This window comes from Thamnophis sirtalis, unplaced genomic scaffold (genome assembly GCF_051295495.1).
Source record: "Thamnophis sirtalis isolate CommonGarterSnake01/CBP01778 unplaced genomic scaffold, rThaSir2_p1.2 scaffold_6, whole genome shotgun sequence".
Taxonomy (NCBI): Eukaryota; Metazoa; Chordata; class Lepidosauria; order Squamata; family Natricidae; genus Thamnophis; species Thamnophis sirtalis.
Genome location: NW_028261386.1, coordinates 61,835,003 through 61,857,934, shown reverse-complemented (window position 1 = coordinate 61,857,934; position 22,932 = coordinate 61,835,003). Strand labels below are relative to the sequence as shown.

At 36.6% G+C, this 22,932-nt stretch overlaps 1 protein-coding gene across 4 annotated transcripts in view; it reads left to right on the top strand.

Annotated features, from left to right (window-relative positions):
• The first annotated feature begins 205 nt into the window (after window positions 1–205).
• CRIM1 (cysteine rich transmembrane BMP regulator 1) overlaps window positions 206–22,932 on the top strand; it is a 140,851-nt gene continuing 118,124 nt past the window's right edge. Inside the window, exons 1-2 of one of the 4 annotated variants that reach the window (XM_087717981.1) lie at window positions 206–918; window positions 20,278–20,448. In XM_087717981.1, coding sequence (XP_087574107.1) covers window positions 564–918; window positions 20,278–20,448 — 526 coding nt within the window. In that variant the 5' untranslated portion in view covers window positions 206–563. Of the gene's footprint in view, window positions 919–20,277; window positions 20,449–22,932 lie in introns of those variants that run through there. The other 3 variants (XM_014071290.2, XM_087717980.1, XM_014071293.2) reach the window with 3 other exon arrangements.

The following is a 22,932-nucleotide window of genomic DNA, read 5'->3' as shown; positions in this document are numbered from 1 at the left end:
GAGGTGAGAGGGAAGCCAGCGCCGTAGGGCCCGAACTGCGGCGCCTCTCGGAGAAAGTAAAGGGTGGGCGAAGGGGCGGGCCAAGGCGGCGGAGAGCACCCAATGAGCGTTCGGGAAAGCGGTCGGGGGCCGAGCCGGTCGAGTCGTCATCCAATGACCGGGAAGCAGTGGAGGGCGGGAGTAAAACGTTGGGAGCTGGGAGAAGTCGGAGAAGGCGAAGAGTCCGGAGTCGAGCGGCGAGTTGTCGGCGGAGCTGCTGGTGTTCGCTTTGCTCTCGCTCCGGCGCCCGTTATATTAGCTGCGTAGTCGCTGCGCAGAAGCGCCCGGAGGTTCCCAAGAGTCCGGAGGGAGAGGACCAGCCGGACGAGCGAGTTTCTTTGCCCGCCTGCCTCGAGGAGAACTTCAGCTGGACCGCGGAGCTGCTGGTCGGCAACAGGAAACTTTTCTGGAGCAGCCGGAGGAGGCAGAGCTCCGTCGCCGTCGCCGCAGCGCGGCTGGGTTGCTCCACGCCGGGTTCGGGGAGTTCGAGTGGACTTGCGAGGGCTGCCTCGGCCCTGGCCGCGATGTCCCTGGCCACGGACGCCGCGGGGCGGAGGCGTCGGGGTGTCGGCGGCGACTGGCCCTTGGCCGAGGGGTGGCTGCTGCTCTTGGCGCTGCTGGTGCTCCCGGGGACGCCCGGGACCCGGGCTTTCGTCTGCCTTCCTTGCGACGAGTCCAGGTGCGAGGAGCCCAAGAACTGCCCCGGCGGCGTCGTCCTGGACATCTGCGGCTGCTGCTTCATCTGCGCCCGGCAGCGCAACGAGAGCTGCGGCGGTTTCTTCGGGCTGCACGGCGCCTGCGACCGCGGACTTCGCTGTGTGATCCGTCCGCCGCTCAACGGCGATTCTCTCACCGAGTACGAAGCGGGCGTCTGCGAAGGTAAAACGCGGAAGATCGTGGTCTTGCTCCTGTCCCCGGGGCGGATAGCTGCTCCGCCCCCCGCGCGCGGACCCAGGAGCCCGAAGCAGCGCGTGGCTTGGTAGGGTTGCGGGGCTGTGTCCCGAGAGAGAAAAAGGACCCTGTAAGCTTTACGCTTATACCACCCTCCCCAGCAAACACCCCCCCCCCCAATCCAATAGTGGCGCTTCGCGGTTTCCTTTCCAGCCTCTCCATTTTCCGACGCACAATCGGGGTGTAATGCAGCTATAACTACCTTGAAACCCGCTCGCGAAATTCAAGGAAAGGTGATAGCTTCTTCGAACCTGGCGTGTTCGTAGGTTCCACCTCTTCTCTCCCTCCCAAGAAATATTTTCCATTTGTCTATCTCATGTTCCTGTATGTGTATGTGTGTGTATGCATGTATGCATGCATGCATGTATGTATATATGCATATATATATTAGATAGATAGATAGATAGATAGATAGATAGATAGATAGATAGATAGATAGATAGATAGTCAGTCTCCACTATTTAAAAAAAAGAATAAAGGGGAGAGGGGAAAGACGCCGATAGTGATAGCCCATGTTTCCAAGCACTGGAGGGTGTTTGGTTCTCCTGTTTCCTCTTTTACGCCGCCACCCCTCCTCCTCCCTCCCCCGCGCCTTTTTCTTGCTGTTTTCATCGGTGTTAAGTTTCAAGATGGATTTTAATTGGACCGCAAAAATAAAGCGGGTTTTTGTTGTATTAGTACAGAAATGTTAATTTGGACATCATTTCGTTCCTCTGACTTCGCTATTTTCCTGCTGGCTTTTACCACCGAAATCAGGAACAGGCTTACCTGAATGTAGATGGCTGTAATCGACTGACTTTTCAATCCATATATATGAAGCAGTTGGTTATTGATCCTGTGTCTTGTGGAACTCAACTTTTACCTAGTTATAGTGCTGAAGGGTGCCGTTCCTTTTTAATCTTTCTTAATAAATGTTTTATCAAAACGTTACTGAACACAAATAAGCTCTCTTTATTCAAATTATTTTGGAGTTCTGCTCCCAAGAAGTTTGAAAAGAGCAATTGCCCAATTGCATACTTGTTTACTGGGATGAGGAAAAGAACCAACTTGTCTTGTTTTCATTTCTTAAAAAAAAAAAAAAGATGTGTTATATAGCTCTCTCTCACGCACACATTTTTCATAAGTATTCTATATAATTAATATAATTGGAAACATTTAAATATTTTGCATAGTGCCTTCCCAAATTGCATGTGAGTATTCTCTCTCTCCATTATAACTTCATTCGGAAGTCTAAGGGGATATAGTGTTTATGACAATCAGAATCTTTCATGGAAAATTCCTTTTTACTTCCCTTCCATAAGAATGATCCACAAGAGGGCTGCAGAGAGCTCAAAAATTCCTCTGGAAAAAAAATGGCAGGAAAGTCATCTAAACACTCCCAGCCATGCATAGTTTAAAGAATTCTTAATTCTCTTTTATCCCTAAAAATTTCCAGATTTATCCTTTGGGGCAGCTACTACATCTTATTTTAACCTTAGTTTTGTACCCGAGATGCCTTTTTTTCTACCACAGGTGTGTTTCAGTGTAGTTTAATTGGCAAGATAAGCGCTATCAGACTTTTAATAACTTGCTTCAGATTGTGATTCCTTTGCATGGAAGTTTAAAACTTAAAGGATTTATAAGCTTATTGAGCTGAATGAATTGGCTGTTATGGAAAGTACATGTTTATGAGTAACTATAGAGAATGTTTATGCTAGAGCAAATTCTGCCATAACACTTCAACACCCTACTTCATTTTAGTTCAGAGGCTTTTGACAGTTTTAATAATTGTTTAAAAGTAATGTATTTGATTGCCGGACTTCAGCTGTTACTTATATCTGGCATTCCCCTGCAGCAAATAGCACAGGAAATCTCTAGAAAAGACACTTCAGACAAGTGACAGAAATGTAATTTTTATCCCAGCTTTTCCTGACACAACTTCTCCAAGAATACAACCTGCAGAAATTAGCCAAACTATTTCCAGATAAATAGCTTACCTACACATCTGTAGTTTCATCTTCAAAGCTTTAAATGAAGACTTTGGCTAAGCTCTTGGTAATTATAACTAACTTTGGATTTTGCAATATGTCTACTGTATATGATTGAGCTTGCAGATAAGAATGTTAGTTTTGAAGTCTGTTGATAGTTCCAACAATTACATTTAAGTCATTGGATGAATTGCTTGCTTTTCATCTATTAATTAAACATCTTTCAAAATTGAGAACACTCTTGTCATGAATATCATGTATGGATAAAAAGCCTGTTTACCTCAAAAGAATAAGTCTTGTGTTTCCACAAAGCTTCCTCTTTGAGTCAGCTTATTCTGTTATAATTTTTGTGCTGAAATGACCCCTACTGGTCAGTATGTAGAACTTAAAAAAAAAAAAACCTTTGAAAGATTTCGTGACAATCTGACATTAAACTATGTTTCTTTATTCAGCCAATAAGTTACTGTTTAAGACAAATATGTATACTTGCCTCAAATCTAGTGAAAACAGGATTTTTGAGACAAGAATGCTGAACATAATTGAAGGTATTTATTATGCTTGTAGCTTAATTAAAGAGTGATGATTTATGCTACATTAGCTTTGCATATTTTATATAAATATGAAATAGCATCCTTCTGCCAATAGTAGGATAAGCACAGATGGAAGTTGGGTCAGATTCTGGCAGCTTATTGTTATTTTGTATGTGTTATCAAATACCAAAGTAAAGGTGTTCAGTATAGGCATCTATAATTTAATTTGCTAAATTATTGAACAAATATACCTTTTGTGGAAACAGTTTATTACTAGTGATAAAAAAATAATATTAAAATAATGCAGACAAGATTATATTCCCTTATAGAAGGATGTTGAGTGTGGCTATTTGGAGAAAAAAACCCTCAAGATTAAACAACCAAATAGTGTTTCTCAGTGAAACATGTATCAACAGAACAGTGAAAGAATTTGCCACAACTTCCATAAAAATACTCAGAATCTGCCTCAAATATCCTAAGATACTGTTTAGATTTTCCTCCCAATCATTGAAGTCATAAGGTACTTGTTCTGTAACTAATCCTTTTTTGTATAACTTGGTACATTCCCATAATTCAAAAATGAAGGTTAGAAAAACACATACACACCATATCTTCTGGAAACTTGTAGAGAGCCTTCATTGCATTAAAAAAAGTAAGTTGTGGGTGCATTTTTTAAAATCACCATATGAGTATTCATTGTTATTATTTGAGCAATGTATCAGCTAGTTTCCAGGATGCATCATTATATTCACATTCACATTTCACTTAGGAAAACTTAAGTTCCAGTCTTTAACCTAGAAATTGGCTGTTATCAAAGAAGACAGTCCACATATTCTTCTTTTGCTTCACTTTTAATTGGGTATAGCCAGGATTCAGTTATAATTTTATGTCGTAAACTGATTCCTGTTCCTTTTGGTAAAAGTATTGATATATGTTGCACCATTCCTAAGGCTGAGGAATAAGGCATATATCTGAATAATATAAAGTGTATTCAAACTTGGATATTGAAAAATGATCTCCTAAAAGTAAATGCAGTTAGAGTTACCTTGATGTGATAGCTGTTAGAGATCATTGCACTGAATTAACATTGTGCCTATATTCTGCAGTCTCCAATTAATTTCCATTTAAAGACAAAGCAACTATGGATGATTTTCTCATACTTACCCTTCACTTTAATGAATGGGTCACTGTTATGTTCAGATGTCTAAAGAGCTGTACTTTCTTTTTGTTGGTGAAAAGATAATTTAGATGTTTGATCTGTTTGATTTTCTTCTTTTTTCTTTGAGAGAGGCAAACAGATGTCATTTCAGATGGCTTTTTCAAGGAAGCCAAAACCTTGGAAACTTAAGTGGTGAAAACCAGTGATTCCTAAACCACTATTATAATTAACATTTCTAGGGAAAATTTGAGATCTGTAAAGTTGATGAAAGTCTTGGTTATATCTTTATCCTTATAATAGAATTAGATTTATTTATTTTGTGCTGAACTCCCAAAATTTTGTTTGCGTTACCATACTTAGTTATTTCTAAAGATATACATAAATGTAAATTATCAAAATTCTGTAGACTTAAAATATTGCTAAAGTCATTAAACATTCTGCAATTGGTAATGTGTTCTATTACAGATGACTGCTGATATGGCTCTCTTTAAGCAAAAACTGTAGATAAAGCAACATTTATTTTAAAAAAACCTGGCAGGATTATGAGGCAGCCTGTTCAGGCAAATCTGTTTGCTATGAAATCATTCTGGCTTAAGCTCTCTGCATCTTTTGTGTGAATACTGCTTGCAATATTCAGAACACTTTCAGGCTCTGTATTGAATGTTCAGGCTTAGTTTTTCCATTCTCTTTGCTTGTATTTGCTTGTAGCTGCTTTTTATATTTAATTTTCAATATGGTTATATGGAGTTTAATGAACTCCCTATGTTCCCATTTCTTCCATATTGCAATAGAATCATTTCAAAAATAGGATACAAATAAGGCTCTCAAAGTGCGTATTCATAGTTTGTGCCATGAAACTACAATTTTATTGAAGATTATCATATGTAGAAAACAACTTACTGTACTTAAAACTTCATTTTTCAAATTAAATTTGAAAGGTTTTCTTCTTGAACAATAAACTTTATCATCTATACCAAAACATCTATACTTTTTTTTTTAATTGTGACACATCCACTGTATATCGTGTTCCATGAAAGGTGCTAGATAGCAGAAATTGTTTAAAACAAGAGTTAGTCCCATGAATACAATATTAGTTTATATTATAACAATTTGAATAAAGCAGTTAAAAGAGGAACAGGGGTAGATGCAAGCATTTTGTATGATTGTGCTCCCCTTTTGGACACTTTTTTTAGCAGTCTAATTTTTGTCTCTCCTTATGTTTACTTGAGTTGTATGATAAAGTTGTGGACTCAAAGAAGGATGGATATGAATATTGTGTACTTATATAATTTTAAAGCAAGTTATGTTAGAAGACTGGTCCAACTATGATACAGTGGTCTGAAGAATATAATTTCTCTTTCTATAATCATTTATATAGCACAGGTATGACATAAAGAGCTGTTAGACTTCATATACTAATTTGTACGATTAATTCACTCTTTTACTATTCATAGTCAATTAAACTGATTATGAATAGTATAATACTGCATGACTACATCAGTGGAACTTGTTTTAGCTTCATGAAAGGAGGGTTGCATTCTTTTATAGAATGAGGCCAGTTCTCTGATCTGCAGTGATAGCAATATTAAAAATAAACTATTTGAAGAGTAAAATAGGAAATGAGATTGCCTAGACAAATTATGCTTAGTTTTACATATAATTGTTGTGATTTAGAATGCTTTTTATTTAAAAAAAATGAAGTGGTAATATAATGAAAGTTGGAGCAGAGAAGCCAAAGATATGCAAAAGCGAAGGGCAAAAAACACAAAATAGAACAATAAGAACATTTTAAATATAAATTGTTGAGACATGATGACAAAGGAGTGAATAGGATGCTCAAAGAGAACAGTGGATTCTCAGCAGAGAAAATTAGATTTTTTTGCTTCTGTCCCAACCATGGAACGTATGGGAGAAATGCTTGAGCTTATATTAACTTTTTCATGAGATAAATTTCAACTAAATAAAATTAAACCAGTTAACACAGAAAGAAGTTTTAGGGCATCTTGAATACAGTAATATCATGAGGTGCTCTGATGTATCCACTGCAGAATTCTCAATAATTTAAATGTGAAATTGTTGGCTGCTTAGTAAAATATATATAATTTGTCAGTCAAATCAAGACAGAAAGGTAGCCAATATGGTCAGTCAGCTTAATAGAGGCATTGGCAACCCATGTAGGTAACATGTGGCCAAAGTGGGGCAAGGGAATAAGACTTTCTTGGAGCTGCTATCCTTTCAGCTGTTTTCAGTTTCATTGACCATGGTATATTTCTGGACTTGGCTGAAAGGATTAGGAATAGATGACACTTCTGCAGTGCTTCTGCTTTTCGAATATTGATTCTACTCAAAATAGAAAGGTTTTGCCCTTTCTCAGGACTATTCCATATGAAACTGTTGGGAGTGAAGTGTCATATAAGTTTGACTGTATGATATATGTACTGTAGAAGATGTATTTGCTTATTAACATCTTCTAGGTTGAATTCAAACTGCTAGTTGTTATATTAAAAACCTGCATGGCATCTCCAAGACCATCTGCTTTGAGAAAAATTTAGTCATCCCCTGAAATTGGGAACAGAGGATATAATAAAAACACTGCTATTGAAGGAATATCAGCTTCAGGGACCCTCATGTTCTCCAAGATGGTGATTCTTTGGAATAGCCTCCTGGATATAAGGACTACCCTACTACATTTCCATAGAGCCCTGAAATCCTGGCTATTTTAATGGGTTAAATTATTCCCAAGTATGATGGAGTAGCAGCACTTAATGTTTATTTTGTTTTTAGGCTTTTCGGTTTTGTATATTTGACAGTAAAATAGTCAGAATACATTTCACTGGAATGGTAAAAAAACATCAGTAAAATAAATACCTTGTTCACTCATGACCTAGTCATCTCCCAATGAACAATTGCAATGTGCTCTACATAGAGTTACCATTGAAGAGTATCCAGAAGCAGTTGCCTAAGAAATTAGGGATGGTACATGTAATACCTTTACTACATAACCTATGCTGTGCCCAGTTTCCTTTTGGGTCCAGTTCACAGTCATTAGTTATTACCTTTAAAGTTCTATAGGCATGGGGCCAGATTACCTGAGAAACCATCTCAGCCTTATCACATCAGCCCATAGATGGTCAAGCAGGGAATTTATGTTATAGACCCTATCAGTTAAATAATTTCAACTAGTAGGGTCCAGGAAGAAAGCTTTCTCTACCACTGGTCCCACCCTTGTGAATACCTTCCCTCCAGATATAAGGCAGGCCCCAACTCTCCTGGACCTTTTGAAGGAGTTTGAAGACATGGCAACTCACAGGCCTTACTGAGGAGCAAAGGATAGTTGGCTTTTTGATGGCCTTACCCTCACATTTTAACTTATTTTTGTTTTTTATCTAATTGCTTTTTTCATATTTTTATATAGTTTTTAGGTATTTATGCTGCTATTACTACATTACCCAGAGTCACTCTGCAATTGAGAGGAATGGTATCCAAATCTAACAAATAAAGAACATAAAATAGTAAACCAAAAGGAGAAGAAATAACATAGCACATAAAGGAACACACCTGGCTGCAGGACAATCTGCATGGGTTCTGCAAAGGGAAATCTTGCCTCGCCAAACTCTTAATGGTTTTTTAGGATTGTCTACATTGCAGAGTTGGATTTTCAAAAAGGCCTTGGTAAATTCCTCACTACAGACTCTTCAGTAAATTTAGTAATAACAAAATAAAAAAAATTTGTTGATAACCAGTTAAAAATTCAGGCAGCACTGTATAGAAATAAATAATCAGTTTTCTAAAGGGAGAGCTGGAATCAGCCCCATAAAGGTTTTTGTTACATCCAATGCTTGTTAATTGTGAGAAAATTATCTTGATTTGAATGCACGCAGTAAAATAGCACGTTTATGGATAACTTCATAGATAGACAGAAAGACAAACAGACAGATATTTGAAATCTGAACTGTTCGAATCTAATCTTTTTAGGGTTGAAGTGGCTAGTTTAGTGAAGACATCAATTCAGTGTGTGGCAGCTGTGAAGAAAGCAAATTGCATGCAGGGATCATTAGGAAAAGAGCTGAAAATAAAATTGCCAACATTGTAATGTCCTCATGCAAAGTTATAATGTTGGCATCTGGAGTATTATATATAGTTTTGATTGCTACACTTGGCAGGTTGCAATGGAGCTGGAAAAAGAAAAAAAGATACGTAAATATTCAGAGGTTTAGACACCTTCCTTACAAGGAACCTCCCTCCTTCGTTTAGTTTGATTCCCAAACTATGTTCTGTGACAGTCCAGGGTAAAATTTTTGTGGTGTCCTTTTGACGTATCATAACTTTGTAATACGAAGGGTGCTGTTAACTAAGAAAAATTGGTTGCTCTTATTATAACAGAAAATGATTGCGGGGTTACATTTAACATACAGATGAAACTTGAAAAATTAGATATCGTGCAAAAATTCATTTATTTCAGTAATGCAACTTAAAAGGTGAAACTAATATATGAGATAGACTCATTACATGTAAAGCAAGATAGTTCAAGCCGTGATTTGTCATAATTGTGATGATTATGGCGTACAGCTCATGAAAACCCCAAATCTACAATCTCAGAAAATTAGAATATTACATGCAATCAATAAAACAACGATTGTACATAGAACAATATCGGACCTCTGAAAACTATAAGCATGCATCTGTAGTCAGTACTTGGTTTGGGCCCCTTTTGCAGCAATTACTGCCTCAATGCGGCGTGGCATGGAAGCTATCAGCCTGTGGCACTGCTGAGGTGTTATGGAAGACCAGGATACTTCAATAGCAGCCTTCAACTCTTCTGCATGGTTCGGTCTCACGTCTCTCATCTTTCTCTTGGTAATGCCCCATAGATTCTCTATGGGGTTCAGGTCAGGCAAGTTTGCTGGTCAATCAAGCACAGTAATCCCACGGTCATTGAACCAGGTTTTGATGCTTTTGGCAGTGTGCGCAAGTGCCAGGTCCTGCTGGAAAATGAAGTCAGCATCCCCATAAAGCTCATCTGTGGAAGAAAGCATGAAGTGCTCCAAAATCTCCTGGTAGACGGCTATGTTGACCCTGGACTTAATGAAGCACATGAACCAACACCAGCAGTTGACATGGCTCCCCAAATCAACACAGACTGTGGAAACTTCACACTGGACTTCAAGCATCTTGCAGTGTGTGCCTCTCCATTCTTCCTCCATAATCTGGGTCCTTGGTTTCCAAATGAGATGCAAAAGTTGCTCTCATCAGGACTTTGGACCACTGAGCAACAGACCAGATCTGGGTTTTTTTAGCCCAGGTAAGACGCTTCTGACGTTTGTTGTTCAGGAGCGGCTTGAAAAGAGGAATACGACATTTGAAGCCCATGTCTAGGATCCATCAGTGTGTGGTGGCTCTTGATGCACTGACTCCAGCCTCAGTCCACTCCTTGTGAAAGTCCCCAACACTTTTGAATGCCCTTTTCCTGACAATCTTCTCCACGTTGCAGTCATCCCTGCTGCTTGTGCACCTTTTTCTTCTACACTTTTCTCTTCCACATAACTTTCTATTAATGTGCTTTGATACAGCACTTTGGGAACATCCAACTTCTTTTGCAATTACTTTTGAGGCGTTCTCTCCTTATGGAGGGTGTCAATGATGGTTTTCTGCACAACTGTCAGGTCAGCAGTCTTTCCCATGATTGTGATTCCTACTGAACCAGACAGAGAGATCATTTAAAGGCTCAGGAACCCTTTGCAGGTGTTATGGCTTAATTAGCTGACTAGAGTGGGACACTGAGCCTAGAATATTGCACCTTTTCACAATATTCTAATTTTCTGAGATTGTGGATCTGGGGTTTTTATGAGCTGTAAGCCATAATCATCACAATTATGACAAATCACAGCTTGAACTATCTTGCTTTGCATGTAATGAGTCTATCTCATATATTCGTTTCACCTTTTAAGTTGCACGATATTCTAATTTTTTGAGTTTCACCTGTATATGAACTCATGCATAGCATAAATAAAATAGTTAAGAATTTTCTTTGCCTCTTCAAGACAAAGGTATTGCTCATCTACAATACTGTACCTACAAATACTGTAAGAAACAATGGTGAAGAACTGTGACTTCATTTTCTGCCTGCAACCACTCCAAAGACATCTGGTTAGTCATTGTCAGAAATGAAATTTTGGATGAGCCTAATTCAGCGGGGCTGTTGTCATTCTCTGTATTGTTCTTTCAGCCTATTAAGTTCAGGATCCTGGTGTTCTTTTCTAGGTGGGAAAAATCCACTCAGTTGATTATTATTTTTATGATGGGTGTTTCCTAGTCAATCGGATGCCTTGCTTTATGTGGCAAAATGAATCAGCATTCACTTGATTTACAGAGATTCTGTGCATGGCTATGCAGAGAGGATTCATACTTTACACAGGTGAAGAGGCAAATGGCTATTTACAAATCTTGGTTAATGATATATACTTACTTGGGAAGAAAGCTGCTAACATTACAAACAAGCTTCTTCCTGCCAGTTACCAGGATTCCTAAGAGTAGGTGCTAGTAATTTCCAGTGCATGCATGTCCAAGATCTGGCAACATCCGGCAATTTGCAATTTTGAAGAGCCAAGAACAATCTCTCAGCATGCTTTTTGCTGTTTACAAAATCCAGTAATGTTGTTTCAGTATTATTTTGCATGTTTCCATTACACAAATGATTTTATTAATAAATTCAGTGAACCTTTTAGCGCCATGAAACCTTTTAACATTTAAAATCTTTGGATTGAAAGGATGATTTCCAAAACTTTATATGCCACTTTCAAATGAATTAATGTTCCATATAGATTTATTCCATTTTCTGATAAACAGTGAGATGCTTCAGTTGCAGTCATAATTGTATTCTCTCTTCATTACTTTGACACTTTTCTGTGGTTCCATTTCAATCCATGTTATAACAATGTTCGAAAGACTTCTGTTCCTTTTCTGATTCCAATTCCAAGCATGTAAATACAATCTGGATTCAATATTGTTTTTCAGTGTCCTTAATTTTGCAGCAGGTGTCCAAATGAAGTCAGAGACGCTGGTATGAACTTGTAGTTTTATACAAATAAATATATTTTACATCTATATTTACAGCAAACAGGAGCATCATGAGTTAAATCACAGAGCATACAAGGCACATAGAAGAAAAAGGCGGGTGGGAGGAAGGGAAACTCCCCCTCCATACATTCAGCAACCAATCACAGCACAGATTGCCTAATGCAGGAGCCGTCACTCTCCAACCAATCAACTGTAACTGTTTGCTCTGGCTCACTGCACAACTCCACTGCTCCAGCTACTAAATTTAAATATCTGAATAATTTCCAATTGACAAAAGTCCCATTAATTTCAGTGGGAATTAAGCAGAACCAGCTTATCCTTCCTATTGAGCACATAGACACAAAAAATACTTTAAAGAGAATATCTGACTGACAACTAATAAGATTTTGTCTGGGCCAGTCATCAAGATTCTTGAATGTTGGTACTAAAACACTAATAATTTATTTTCCATTTTAGATAAGTTTAATAAATTAATGCTGATTCTCCCAAACTTGATTTTGGGTACAAAAGACATTGTCTTAAGCCTAAGTACCATAACATTTTTCAGTAACTGATTCAAAAATGACATTGGCAGATGTTGATTCATGCCATTATTTATTAACTGTCACACTGCAAACACAGAATGCGAAAATCCTTTCTAGTGTGATTTGATTCTCACACTAATATAGTCATCATTATCAGAATTAACTGCCAATTTATCTTTAATGATTTTATATAATTTGTATGTGTAGCTCTTTAGTTTAAAGTTCTCTACATTTGTAATAAGTTTAATTCATTTATCTATTATTGCTAGAATTGATGAGACAGTGTTAAGGCATGTTTCATGTACATAGCAATAGCAATTAGACTTATATACCACTTCACAGTGCTTTACAGCCATCTCTAAGCGGTTTATAGTGTCAGCATATTGCTCCCAACAATCTGGCTCCTCATTTTATCACCCTTTGAAGGATGGAAGGCTGAGTCAACCTTGAACCAGTAAGACTCAAATTACCGAACTGCTGCCAGCCAGCAGTCAGCAGAATTAGCCTGCAATACTGCATTCTAACCACTGCACCACCACAGCTTATTATATAATTATAGCTAAATGTACCTTCTTAAAAAGAAATCTTCATGGGAACATGATATTGTGACTGATTTGTAGTTGCATGGCCTTGAAAAAGATCTTTAAAGTTGACTTAAGATTCTGTCTGAATGCATTTGTTAAAATTTTGCATTCCTGTAATTCTTGTGAAAAAAGTAATTTACTTGATTTTTAAAAATTTCTGTAACTGAAACTGTTTATTGATATTAATTTAATACTACTCATATTGACTAATATTAGAGTATAGTAATAGCCATTATTTTATCGTAAGACCCTTCAGTGCTCCAAGAATCACTATTAGATCGCTGAACATATTTCAACTTTTCATATTAAGATACAGAGCCAGTGATACAAGCTTAACTGATTTTTTTTCTTTTAGCCTACCTGTCTTGCTATTAGCAGATAAAAGACCAGTGTCATTTTTCTGTCTTGAAAAATATCCACCTAATAAAAGCTAAACCTACTATGTAATTTAATAATTTTTAAATATAGCTAGTGATATGAGTTTTCTGGGGGGAAAATCATTAACCCAAATGGCTTGAAATTTGATTTAACATGCTTGATTTGCACTTAGTTTTTAAAGTATTATTTTATCTACTTACTTATGGGTGCCAATAGAAAAAATGCAGCAGACAGAAATAGTTGAAATCAATTTCACTTCAAAGTGGCTCAAAGTACAGTCCTATGCAATCCTATGAATTTGTGACAGTGCTAAAAGTATTTACAATAGGTTCTCAAAGTTCCAATTACTTTTTATTGCTACAGTCATATGATTGTAATTTGTTATGTTCTCTGCCAGATACCCACAGGCAAAGTCAATGAGGAGGCTAATAGGAAGTCAGAAGTCACAGTTACATGAAGTTTTCACTTAATGATCTCGAGTGATTTGCATAACATTGATAATTTGGGATTGCCACAATTGCTGTTGCTAAGCAGTATAGTCACGGTGGTGTTGCCAAGATCTACTAAACTCCGCTGAAGATACTACCTAGCCTGGTAACGAAATGTTTGGAAACCAAACTCACAAGCTTGGAGAACAACCCTTCACCCTCATGTTGTCCTTTATCACTGAATCGATAGCGATATTGACCAATAGAAATTCTGGTCCTAATTATTGTTAAGTGAGAATTATAGTTCCATTCCATTTAATAGAGTTCATTGCAAAGTATTATACTGGGAAATATAGTTTCACAAAACACTGAAGTTTTGCTTAAAATTTATTGTTATATATTTATAATTCAAGATCTTTCACTGGGAGGAAGATATATGCCTATTTTGGGATGCCTAAACACTATTTTTCCTAGAGATAGCTATCTGGAAAAACAAATGTAAATCTAATTTTAATTAATACCATATATATTCAGTTCAATTTAATTTTCATCACATTTGTTATTTTATTACAGACACAAGGCTTCATTTTAAATATTGCAAAAGTTTCAGTGTGAAAATATAGTTATAGAAAATCTTTAATTAGGAATATTCGCCTGATTCAGCTTAATTCCTGAATTGTGAAGTTCTCAATCAAACAACAACAAAACATTTTGGGTTAACAACAATTTAAGAAAAATGAAACCAGCAGTGCAGACTTGTTATCATTCAATAACATTAATGCTGAGCCAGGCAGTGTTTGTGTATATCACCATATCACCCACCTTCTCCCATCTTCCCATAAGCAGTTCTTAGCACAGTATATCCCACAAACTCTTCTAACTTATTTTCCTTCTCCTTTCTCAATTCAGCTACAGTCTCTTCATCTAGCATACTCTAGCAGCCCACTTGCCCCTGAATCGCACACCTTCTCTCCTAGATGTCCAGCAGCTGCCAATATTCTTGGCCACTTTGATGCTTCCCTCTATATCACTTTGGACAAGATCAAAACAACTGCAAAACAAGCCTACTATTCAGTGCACTGAATGGTTTGTGTTGGTATTTCATCCACATTCATCTGGTCATGGTTCTTTGGAAGCAGGATTTTATCAAAAGGGGTTATATCTGAATTGGGATATTCAGAATGTTTATGGACAATTAATCTGGTTTTTTAAGCACTTGCTAAGTCAATCAATTAATCAATTATTGTTTTCACCACTGGTCTTAACAAATAATATAGAACCTGCACAGAAGTGAACAAACATTAATAAAATACACTAAAACAGGGGTACCCAACTTCTTGACCCAGGCCCACTAATGGGTCGTGAGGTGTTTTCAACCGGGCCGCAGAAATGGCGGGCACACATGTATTCCCACTTGTGTGAGTAGCAAACAAGCACATTCATGCACACTCCATTTGCATAAACGGTTGGTGTGTGTGTGAGCTCACCACTCACACAAATGGAGCTGCGCATTCTTGCCGGTTGTTTGTGCTGAACCATCGCTTCTCTCCACGCCCTCTGCCAGAAAGGTTGGGGAACTCTGCACTAATATGTTCAAAAATCTGTAAAAAATATTAAAACAGTATTGTAGAAGAAAAATATTAGGAACCTTTGATAAAATATTCTCTATATTTAACAGCAGCCCATATAAAACTTGCTAATTTTCATGGTATTATTTCCTTATCTAAATTCATTAGATATTCAGTTTAACATGAATCATGTCAAAATGATTTTTGTATCAAGAGGAGCTCCAGAATTTTCTACGTTCTGATGTGGAAATAGGGCAGTACAATAAATAATGTGTAAAATCTTTGGAATAAGGAAAGTAGAATATGCATTGGAAGCTCATATAGGATATTGAGAAATTGCCCCTCTCTATTTGTTGATGCAATTTACTGGATTATAGTCTTGTAAATGTCTCTCGAAAGAATGGCACTGTAACAAATTTGAGATAATGATCGCATTTGATTTTGGTTTTATTAAGTGCATATCAATAAGCACTTAATTTTGTGTGATAATTTAAACAATTTGAGCATCCTTTTTTAAATAAATTATTATTAGCATTACTTGAATTTAAAAAGAATTCTGGAGAAACCTAAAATGATTGGATAAAAATGTAAATCAATTAGTGCAGGAAGGAGTGAAAAAATTCATTTGCTCCAGAAGGCAATAGGCAGTGAGAGAAGTCTAGCCCTATAATTAAATGTCCTTACAATTGTTCTAGCTTTAATTATGCGTCTACCAATTTCAGCATAAAAAAAGGGGGTAGGAGTACCATTAGGTATACCTAAAATAATTCCGTGGAGTTTGATTTGAAATAATTTTATATTATAAAGAGGTAGAAATTTCCATAACTACTATTTATGAAGAGTAAGGAACTAACTTGTTTGTTTGTTTTTTAAACCAAGAATTGGAGGATATGTTGACCTATATTGTATGCCAAAATTTTATTATTCCTGACAAAGCTTTCTCGGTTTTTACTTGGGGGGCCTGATAATGAGAATGTCAACTACATGAAGCATTGAAAACGATACCCGAGTATCTATAAGATATCAGTTCTGCAGTTGCAGAACTGGCAAAAGTATTGGAAATTGGAATTTCGTGAATGTAGAATAGAGTCCATTCATTATTCTTTTAGCACTCGTTCAAACATTGACTTTGTTTCTTAAATCTGTCCTGTTTATTTAAAGAATGTTACAATACAATCTGTCCTTGAACCTTGAGCAGTTGTCATATGTGGCCATATGATTAATATTTTGCGTGCTTGGCAACCAGATCATACTATAAAATGGTTGCAGTGCCCTGCAGTAACATGATCATCATTTGCGAACTTCCCTGCTGGCTTCCAATTAAATTTGGTTGTTGGGGACATTGGTTGCCAAGCACCCAAATGGTGATCACATGACCAAAGGGATGCTCCAACTGCCAGAACTGTCATTTGCTAAAGAGGAAGGAAGCCCTGTCTTTTAATTTTGAAGTTTAGTGAGAATCTAGGTGAGAGCAGTTAACATTAAATGTCTGAGATTGGAAAAGAAAAAGGCATTTGCAGGCCATATCATTTTAGATTTGGAATTACCTGATGAACTCTCTGTCTTAAAGCAACTGACACAGTAGGAAGACCTAATCTGCAGCTCTAGAAATTTGTATGGAAAAGGGGCAATATTATGGGTAAAAAGAGAAAACACAATTTTCAGCAGATTTTACAGTTAGAATGTTAGTAAAAATGTACAATTCAGGCAGTTCTAGATCAATGCAGAAGATGCAAAATGTTGTTACAATCACTTTGAAATTGTGGTAGATTTACATATATCTACTGCTTTGAAGCAAGATGGTCAGGAAGCAAATGTAATAATAAATAAAACTAATAATAAAAATATATGTAATTTGCCTACATTGCAGACTAGATCTGGACACCCAGAATCCCTAAGAGGACAGTACTTCACCTCCCATCTTCTTCTGTACTTAAAAGGCAGCATCAATCCTCCTAGAAGCTGGATATTCAGGCAAACTAGAGCATGAGCTATGCTTTTAATCTCTGGCTTCCCAGAAACAAAGGCAAGATCCATAGAAAGACAGAGCAAATTTGGGTTCACAGGCTGGCTCTTTCGAATTCCATTACATATCACTTATTATATTGGTAAGAAGCTAGTGCTACATTAGGCTTATGGGATCACTCAGTTCAGACCTATACAGATAGTCCTCAACTTATGACCATAATTGAGCCCAAAATTTCTGCTATTAAGTGAGACATTTGTTAAGTGAGTTTTGCCTTATTTTACAATTTTTCTTGTCATAGTTTTTAAGTGAATCTCTGCAGTAGATAAGTTAATAACCCGGTTAAATGAATCTGACTTTGCTTGTGAAAAGGTCACATAAGGTGGTCACATGATCTTGGGACACAGCAAAGGTCATAAATCCAAATGAGCTGCCAAGCATCTGAATTTTAATCACATGATTATGGGGCTTCTGCAAAGGTCATAACTGTGAAACATGGTCATAAGTCACATATTTCAGTACCATTATAACTTTGAACAGTCACTAAATGAACTGTTGTACATCAGAGACTACCTGTATGAATACGACACCATATGCAACATGTACTTGTCCATCAGCTTCAGCAAGGCAGTAGAAATTTCACATATAACTAACTATAGAGTTTGAGTTTGCAAAACTATGCCATAGTGTTCTCACGCCCACTTTAAAATCAAAGTTGATGATAGGTAGCACAAACCCCCGTGCACATATTATGCTATAATTTTGCAGTTTCCTGCTGATTTGGCAGATATCATATGAGTATCCTATGGGTTTGTTTCGCGTGATAGACATATGCGTGTTGACAAAATAGCGCCGATTAAAACTCGACATCAAAATCGCGCTGACAAATTCATGACAATAAAATCGCGACAACAAAAGCGCGATGACAAGCACAAAAAGATGATCCATCTTGATTTAGTTGTTGTTTTTCTTTCTGTGACTTAATAATATCCGTGGCTTCAGTATAACTAAAACGTATTATTCAACTGGTGTGTGCTGACTGCATTATAACGTACCTTATAATGTACGTATATGCGTCCCACTATGTTAAAGGCCCAGCACACTCACTGGACTGTCTATAGTTTGTTGATGACGCGATTTTGTTGGCGCGCTATTGTCAAAAATCAATTAGCGATTTTGATGGCACTCATTTGTCCGTTGCGGTTTTGTCGGGGCGCATATGTCTATCGTGCATTTGTCGGTGAACTGTTTGTTTTTGGATATTCTATCTAATTTCCTTTTTAACTTTTGTAATATGTGTTTTTTTTAATGTTGTATGCCGCCCTGAGTCCTTTGGGAGAAGGGCAGCATATAAATCCAAATAAATACAGCATATAAATACAAACAAACAAACATTAGAGAATTACTGAATTTTTATTTTCAACTATCTACCCAAATAATGCTTTCCTCTGCATTAAAAAATGTGACTGTCTGAATTTGCATAGACTTCATGCCTTTAGGTAGTTATTTCTGAAGAATCAACTACTTAAATCCACAGACAAAACTATGGAGTTGTTTTTTTTATTCTAATTTAAATTTCCCAATCCTTCTACTTATTCTTCTGAAGAGAGGAAAGCACCTTATCCTCCAAAAGAGTATTGATTCTGTGGATTGTATCCAATCCACAGAAGGAAAAAGGACATACCTTTGTTCGTTTCCTACAGTAGCAAATGAGAATTAGTAATGTATGAGTTTCTAGCTCTCGCTTGAGTTTGTTTTTCAAATTGTATCAAGACCTACCTGGTTTAACCACAATTAAATTGGGCTGTTTCCAAAGTCAAATTGCTGAATTGAAATCTTCTCAGTTTTGCAACCCTGCCCATCTTTGTATATGGTTTGTGGTACATGTGACTTATACCATTTATCTACTTATTTGATTTATATTTTGCTTTACATTTGGTGTCATACATAAAGCTCCCTCTTATTCCCCCCCCCCCTGCCATAGTCCTATAACATAGGTTGGGCTAAGACAGGGTCATTGACTCATTGTCACGTAGGGAGCTTGCCTTTGTAATTGCTGTAATCTTACATATATAGTTTTTTCATGACCATTCATAGTTAAAATGGTAATGAAAAAGTAAATTTGCAATCAGTCCTCGCATTTAAGACCTTTGCAAGTCTGTAAAGCAATGAACATTAAAGTAAGATCATGAACAGTAGCTCTTTCACTTAGTGACCCCTTTACTCAATGACCAAGTCGCCAGCCCCAATCGTGATAGTTAAACAAGGATCGGATGTAGAGATGGGCTACTTAGGGCTGCTTTTCTATATCATGTTCTTGTATGTGTATAGTTGAGATAGCGTAACTAGTTTTAGTGAATATTATGGTGGCTTCTAATCCTGGTACAGATGCCTTTTGTAAAAGTAACTCCATATTGCATGTAAGATTTCTTTTCAGCTCTGATTTGAGGGATCACTGGGAAAATATTATATCAACACTAGATGGGGAATTCAAATGAATGAGCAGCTAATATTGCTTCATGGTCCATAACTGAGGTGGCTCATTCAAATTTATTATCTATCTTAATTTACCTGGAGGGAAGAATGTCAGAAAATGATTGCTGGCTTATTGCATCATAGGTTGGTTGAAACGATAGCAGTTTCTTGAAAACAGCTGTGTTAAACCATATAGACCTCTTTCACAGGGACTCTTATCAGATGGGATTATCAAACATCTGGAATGATAGCAACTTCTTATTCAGTTGAGATTATTTGATTGCTACACTTTATAATATAGTAGTCCCCAGAATGTTTTGGGTTTTTGTATTTTCTATTCTGTTACAAGTGCTAGGAATGCATTCTTTAAATAAGACACCTAGGGTTTTCAAATTTTGATGTTAATTGGAAAAGTCCAAGTTCACATTTCTTTTTAAATGTGGTTCAGTGATAATAATGTGAACTGGGGATATGCGGTTATAGAATCTTGTAACAGGAGCTTTAAAAATAAGTTTAATATTTGTATTGAGATGCTTCGGTACAGTATTTGGCAAAAAAAAAAAAAAAAAAGAATTAAATAAAACAAATCAATAAGTTACCAGTATTATAGTTGTTTCATTTTGGTTTTTAGATGAAAACTGGGATGATCAGCTACTTGGATTTGAGCCTTGCAATGAAAACCTCATAACAGGCTGCAATATAATCAATGGAAAATGCGAATGTGATACTATTAGGACCTGTAGTAATCCCTTTGAGTTTCCAAGCCGGGATACTTGCCTGTCAGCTTTAAAAAAGATTGAAGGTAAGTCAGTATTCACTAGTAAATGACTTCTGTATTATTTATAGCATATTACCTTAAATATCTAATATATAATTGGCTATAAATCACCACATGCTTGTTGGCAACAGTGTCGGCAATGTTATCATATGCTTGTTGGCAACAGTTCTAGCAAATGAAGTATTTGTGATTTACTAATGGGTTTCAAATGTTTAGGATAGTAATAAACTAAAATATATGCAGGGATGTTTCATACACTGTATGACTTACATATCCAAAATGGAAATGATTGTTTGGTAATCATTAGGAAAATCTGAGTAGTATATTGCTTAGTAAGCACTGTAATATATAAGTATAGATCTGTTTCAGACACCATTGGAGCACTGTATTTTCTGTCATAGAACAATAATTAAAACATTCAAAGACAAATTGACCCAAAATTAAATTCTGCCTGAGCTTAGCTTAGTATGTTTTCTGCTGGAATGCATGCTGACATTTCAAATAGACTATTACATGACAACTTGAAGAAGATACTTATATTTTTGTCTGTGGGAAGAATGTCATTTTCATAGATCTATAAATGCCTTTTAATTAATTATTAAATTTATATACCAATCCACTGGCATAGACCCCTGAAGCAGCTTCATGACCCTGTGATCCATATTGAAAAATTGGGTGTGCTGTTTGGGAATTATATGCATTCATTCATGTGCATGCACAAATACATAGCCTTGTCCTACATCTTATCATGAAAGATATAAATAACATTACAAATGATATAACATTTAGAAGTAATAAGCTGTCTGACATGCAAGTATTGTAGAATGTGCAGGCTGGATCTTGAAGATATAACTTTGTTGGTTGGATATTACTAAATACTTTGAGCAACACTTTTTAATAGAAATTATTTATCTATAAAAACAAATCCAATCAAAACAAATTCTTAGCAGCATATACAATAGAAAACAACACTGGAAATATCTATGGCTGCTTTTGAGAAGATTGCTTTGAATCTTAGTTGCCTTTACTTCCTCAAAATGACTTTAAGAAAAATTTCCCAAAATGATCAAGCCTATTTTACCTTGAGTAGTTGATCCTGCAGATTCCCAGATGCTAGGCCACAACAACTTCATGGCTCGAAATCATCATTTTAAATTGTATCTAGAAGGCAGATGGGAGCTAGTGCAGAGCCTGAAGCACAGTTGTAATATGACCCCAAACTGAGTATCAGCACACAGGACAGTGCATCCTGGATTAACTGTAAGTTTTAAGGGCCTAAGTCTTTAAAGGGCTTTATAGAGCCCTTTGCAGAAGTTTAGCCAGATAGCAATGAGGGCTACAGTTTCACTACATAACTCTGCAATTAGGACACCATCCGTCTAGCAGAACCTAAGAGTTCAGAAGGATTCCAAGTCATAGACTTACTCCTTCTGAGTAGTGCTTCTTTGTCAAAAGATAACTGTTTTGTATGTTTAGAATTGCCATTTATATACATCTCTCTCCCCCAAGTCTCTTATAAAAGTAATTTTTCTTTAGAGAAAATATGGGCCTCATGCAAAACATCTCAGATTCGGTTCCCATATTTTAAAATTTGGATGATACAGATCGTCCTCAACTTATAACCACAATTGAGTCCAAAATTTGCATTGGCAAGCAAGGCAGTTGTTAAATGAATTTTGCCTCGTTTAATGACATTTTGCCACATTTGTTAAGCAAATCGCTGCAGCTGTTAAGTGAAAATGGCTTCCCCTATTAACTTTGCTTGTCAGAAGTTGTCTAGAAGATTACAAAAGATAAATACATAACCCAGCACAATGCAACTGCCATAAATACATACCAGTTGTGAAGCACCTGAATTTTTATCACATGACAAATGTTACAATTGTTATAAATATGAAAACCCACCATAAGTTACTTTTTTCAGTGCTGGTGTAACTTTGAATGGTCACCAGACAAATGGTTGTAAGTCAAGGACTAGCTGTACTTAATATTCTATACTACTAAAGAGGCTATATTAGATATAACATATGCTTGTTATATCCATATTATATAAATGAACTATATAGACCAAAATACCTTTCCCAAAATGATAAAAATAAAAGTTATAAAAAAATTAATGGTAAAATTAAAAATAAAAGCTTTTAATCACACCTTGTGGTAGTTAAGTGTTGAACAACATAAACTATTTTCTACAGAAATTAATAAGTTAACATTAATACAGTGTTACATGATCTAATGTGGTGCTTAAAAGTTTGTAAACCCTTTTGAATGTTCAATATTTCTGCATAAAAATGACCTAAAATAAAAAACACAGTTAAATAAATGAATCAAAAGCATTATACTTTTTCATTTTATTGAGGAAAATGATCAAAACCTATAATTTGTGTGTCAAAAATTGTTTTCAGTTGCTGGTGTGCCCCACACATGGCCCAGCAATAAGCACAACTACATGTTTCCAGCGACTGTTGATCAGCCCTACGCAAAGTCTTGGAGTAATTTTAGACCTTT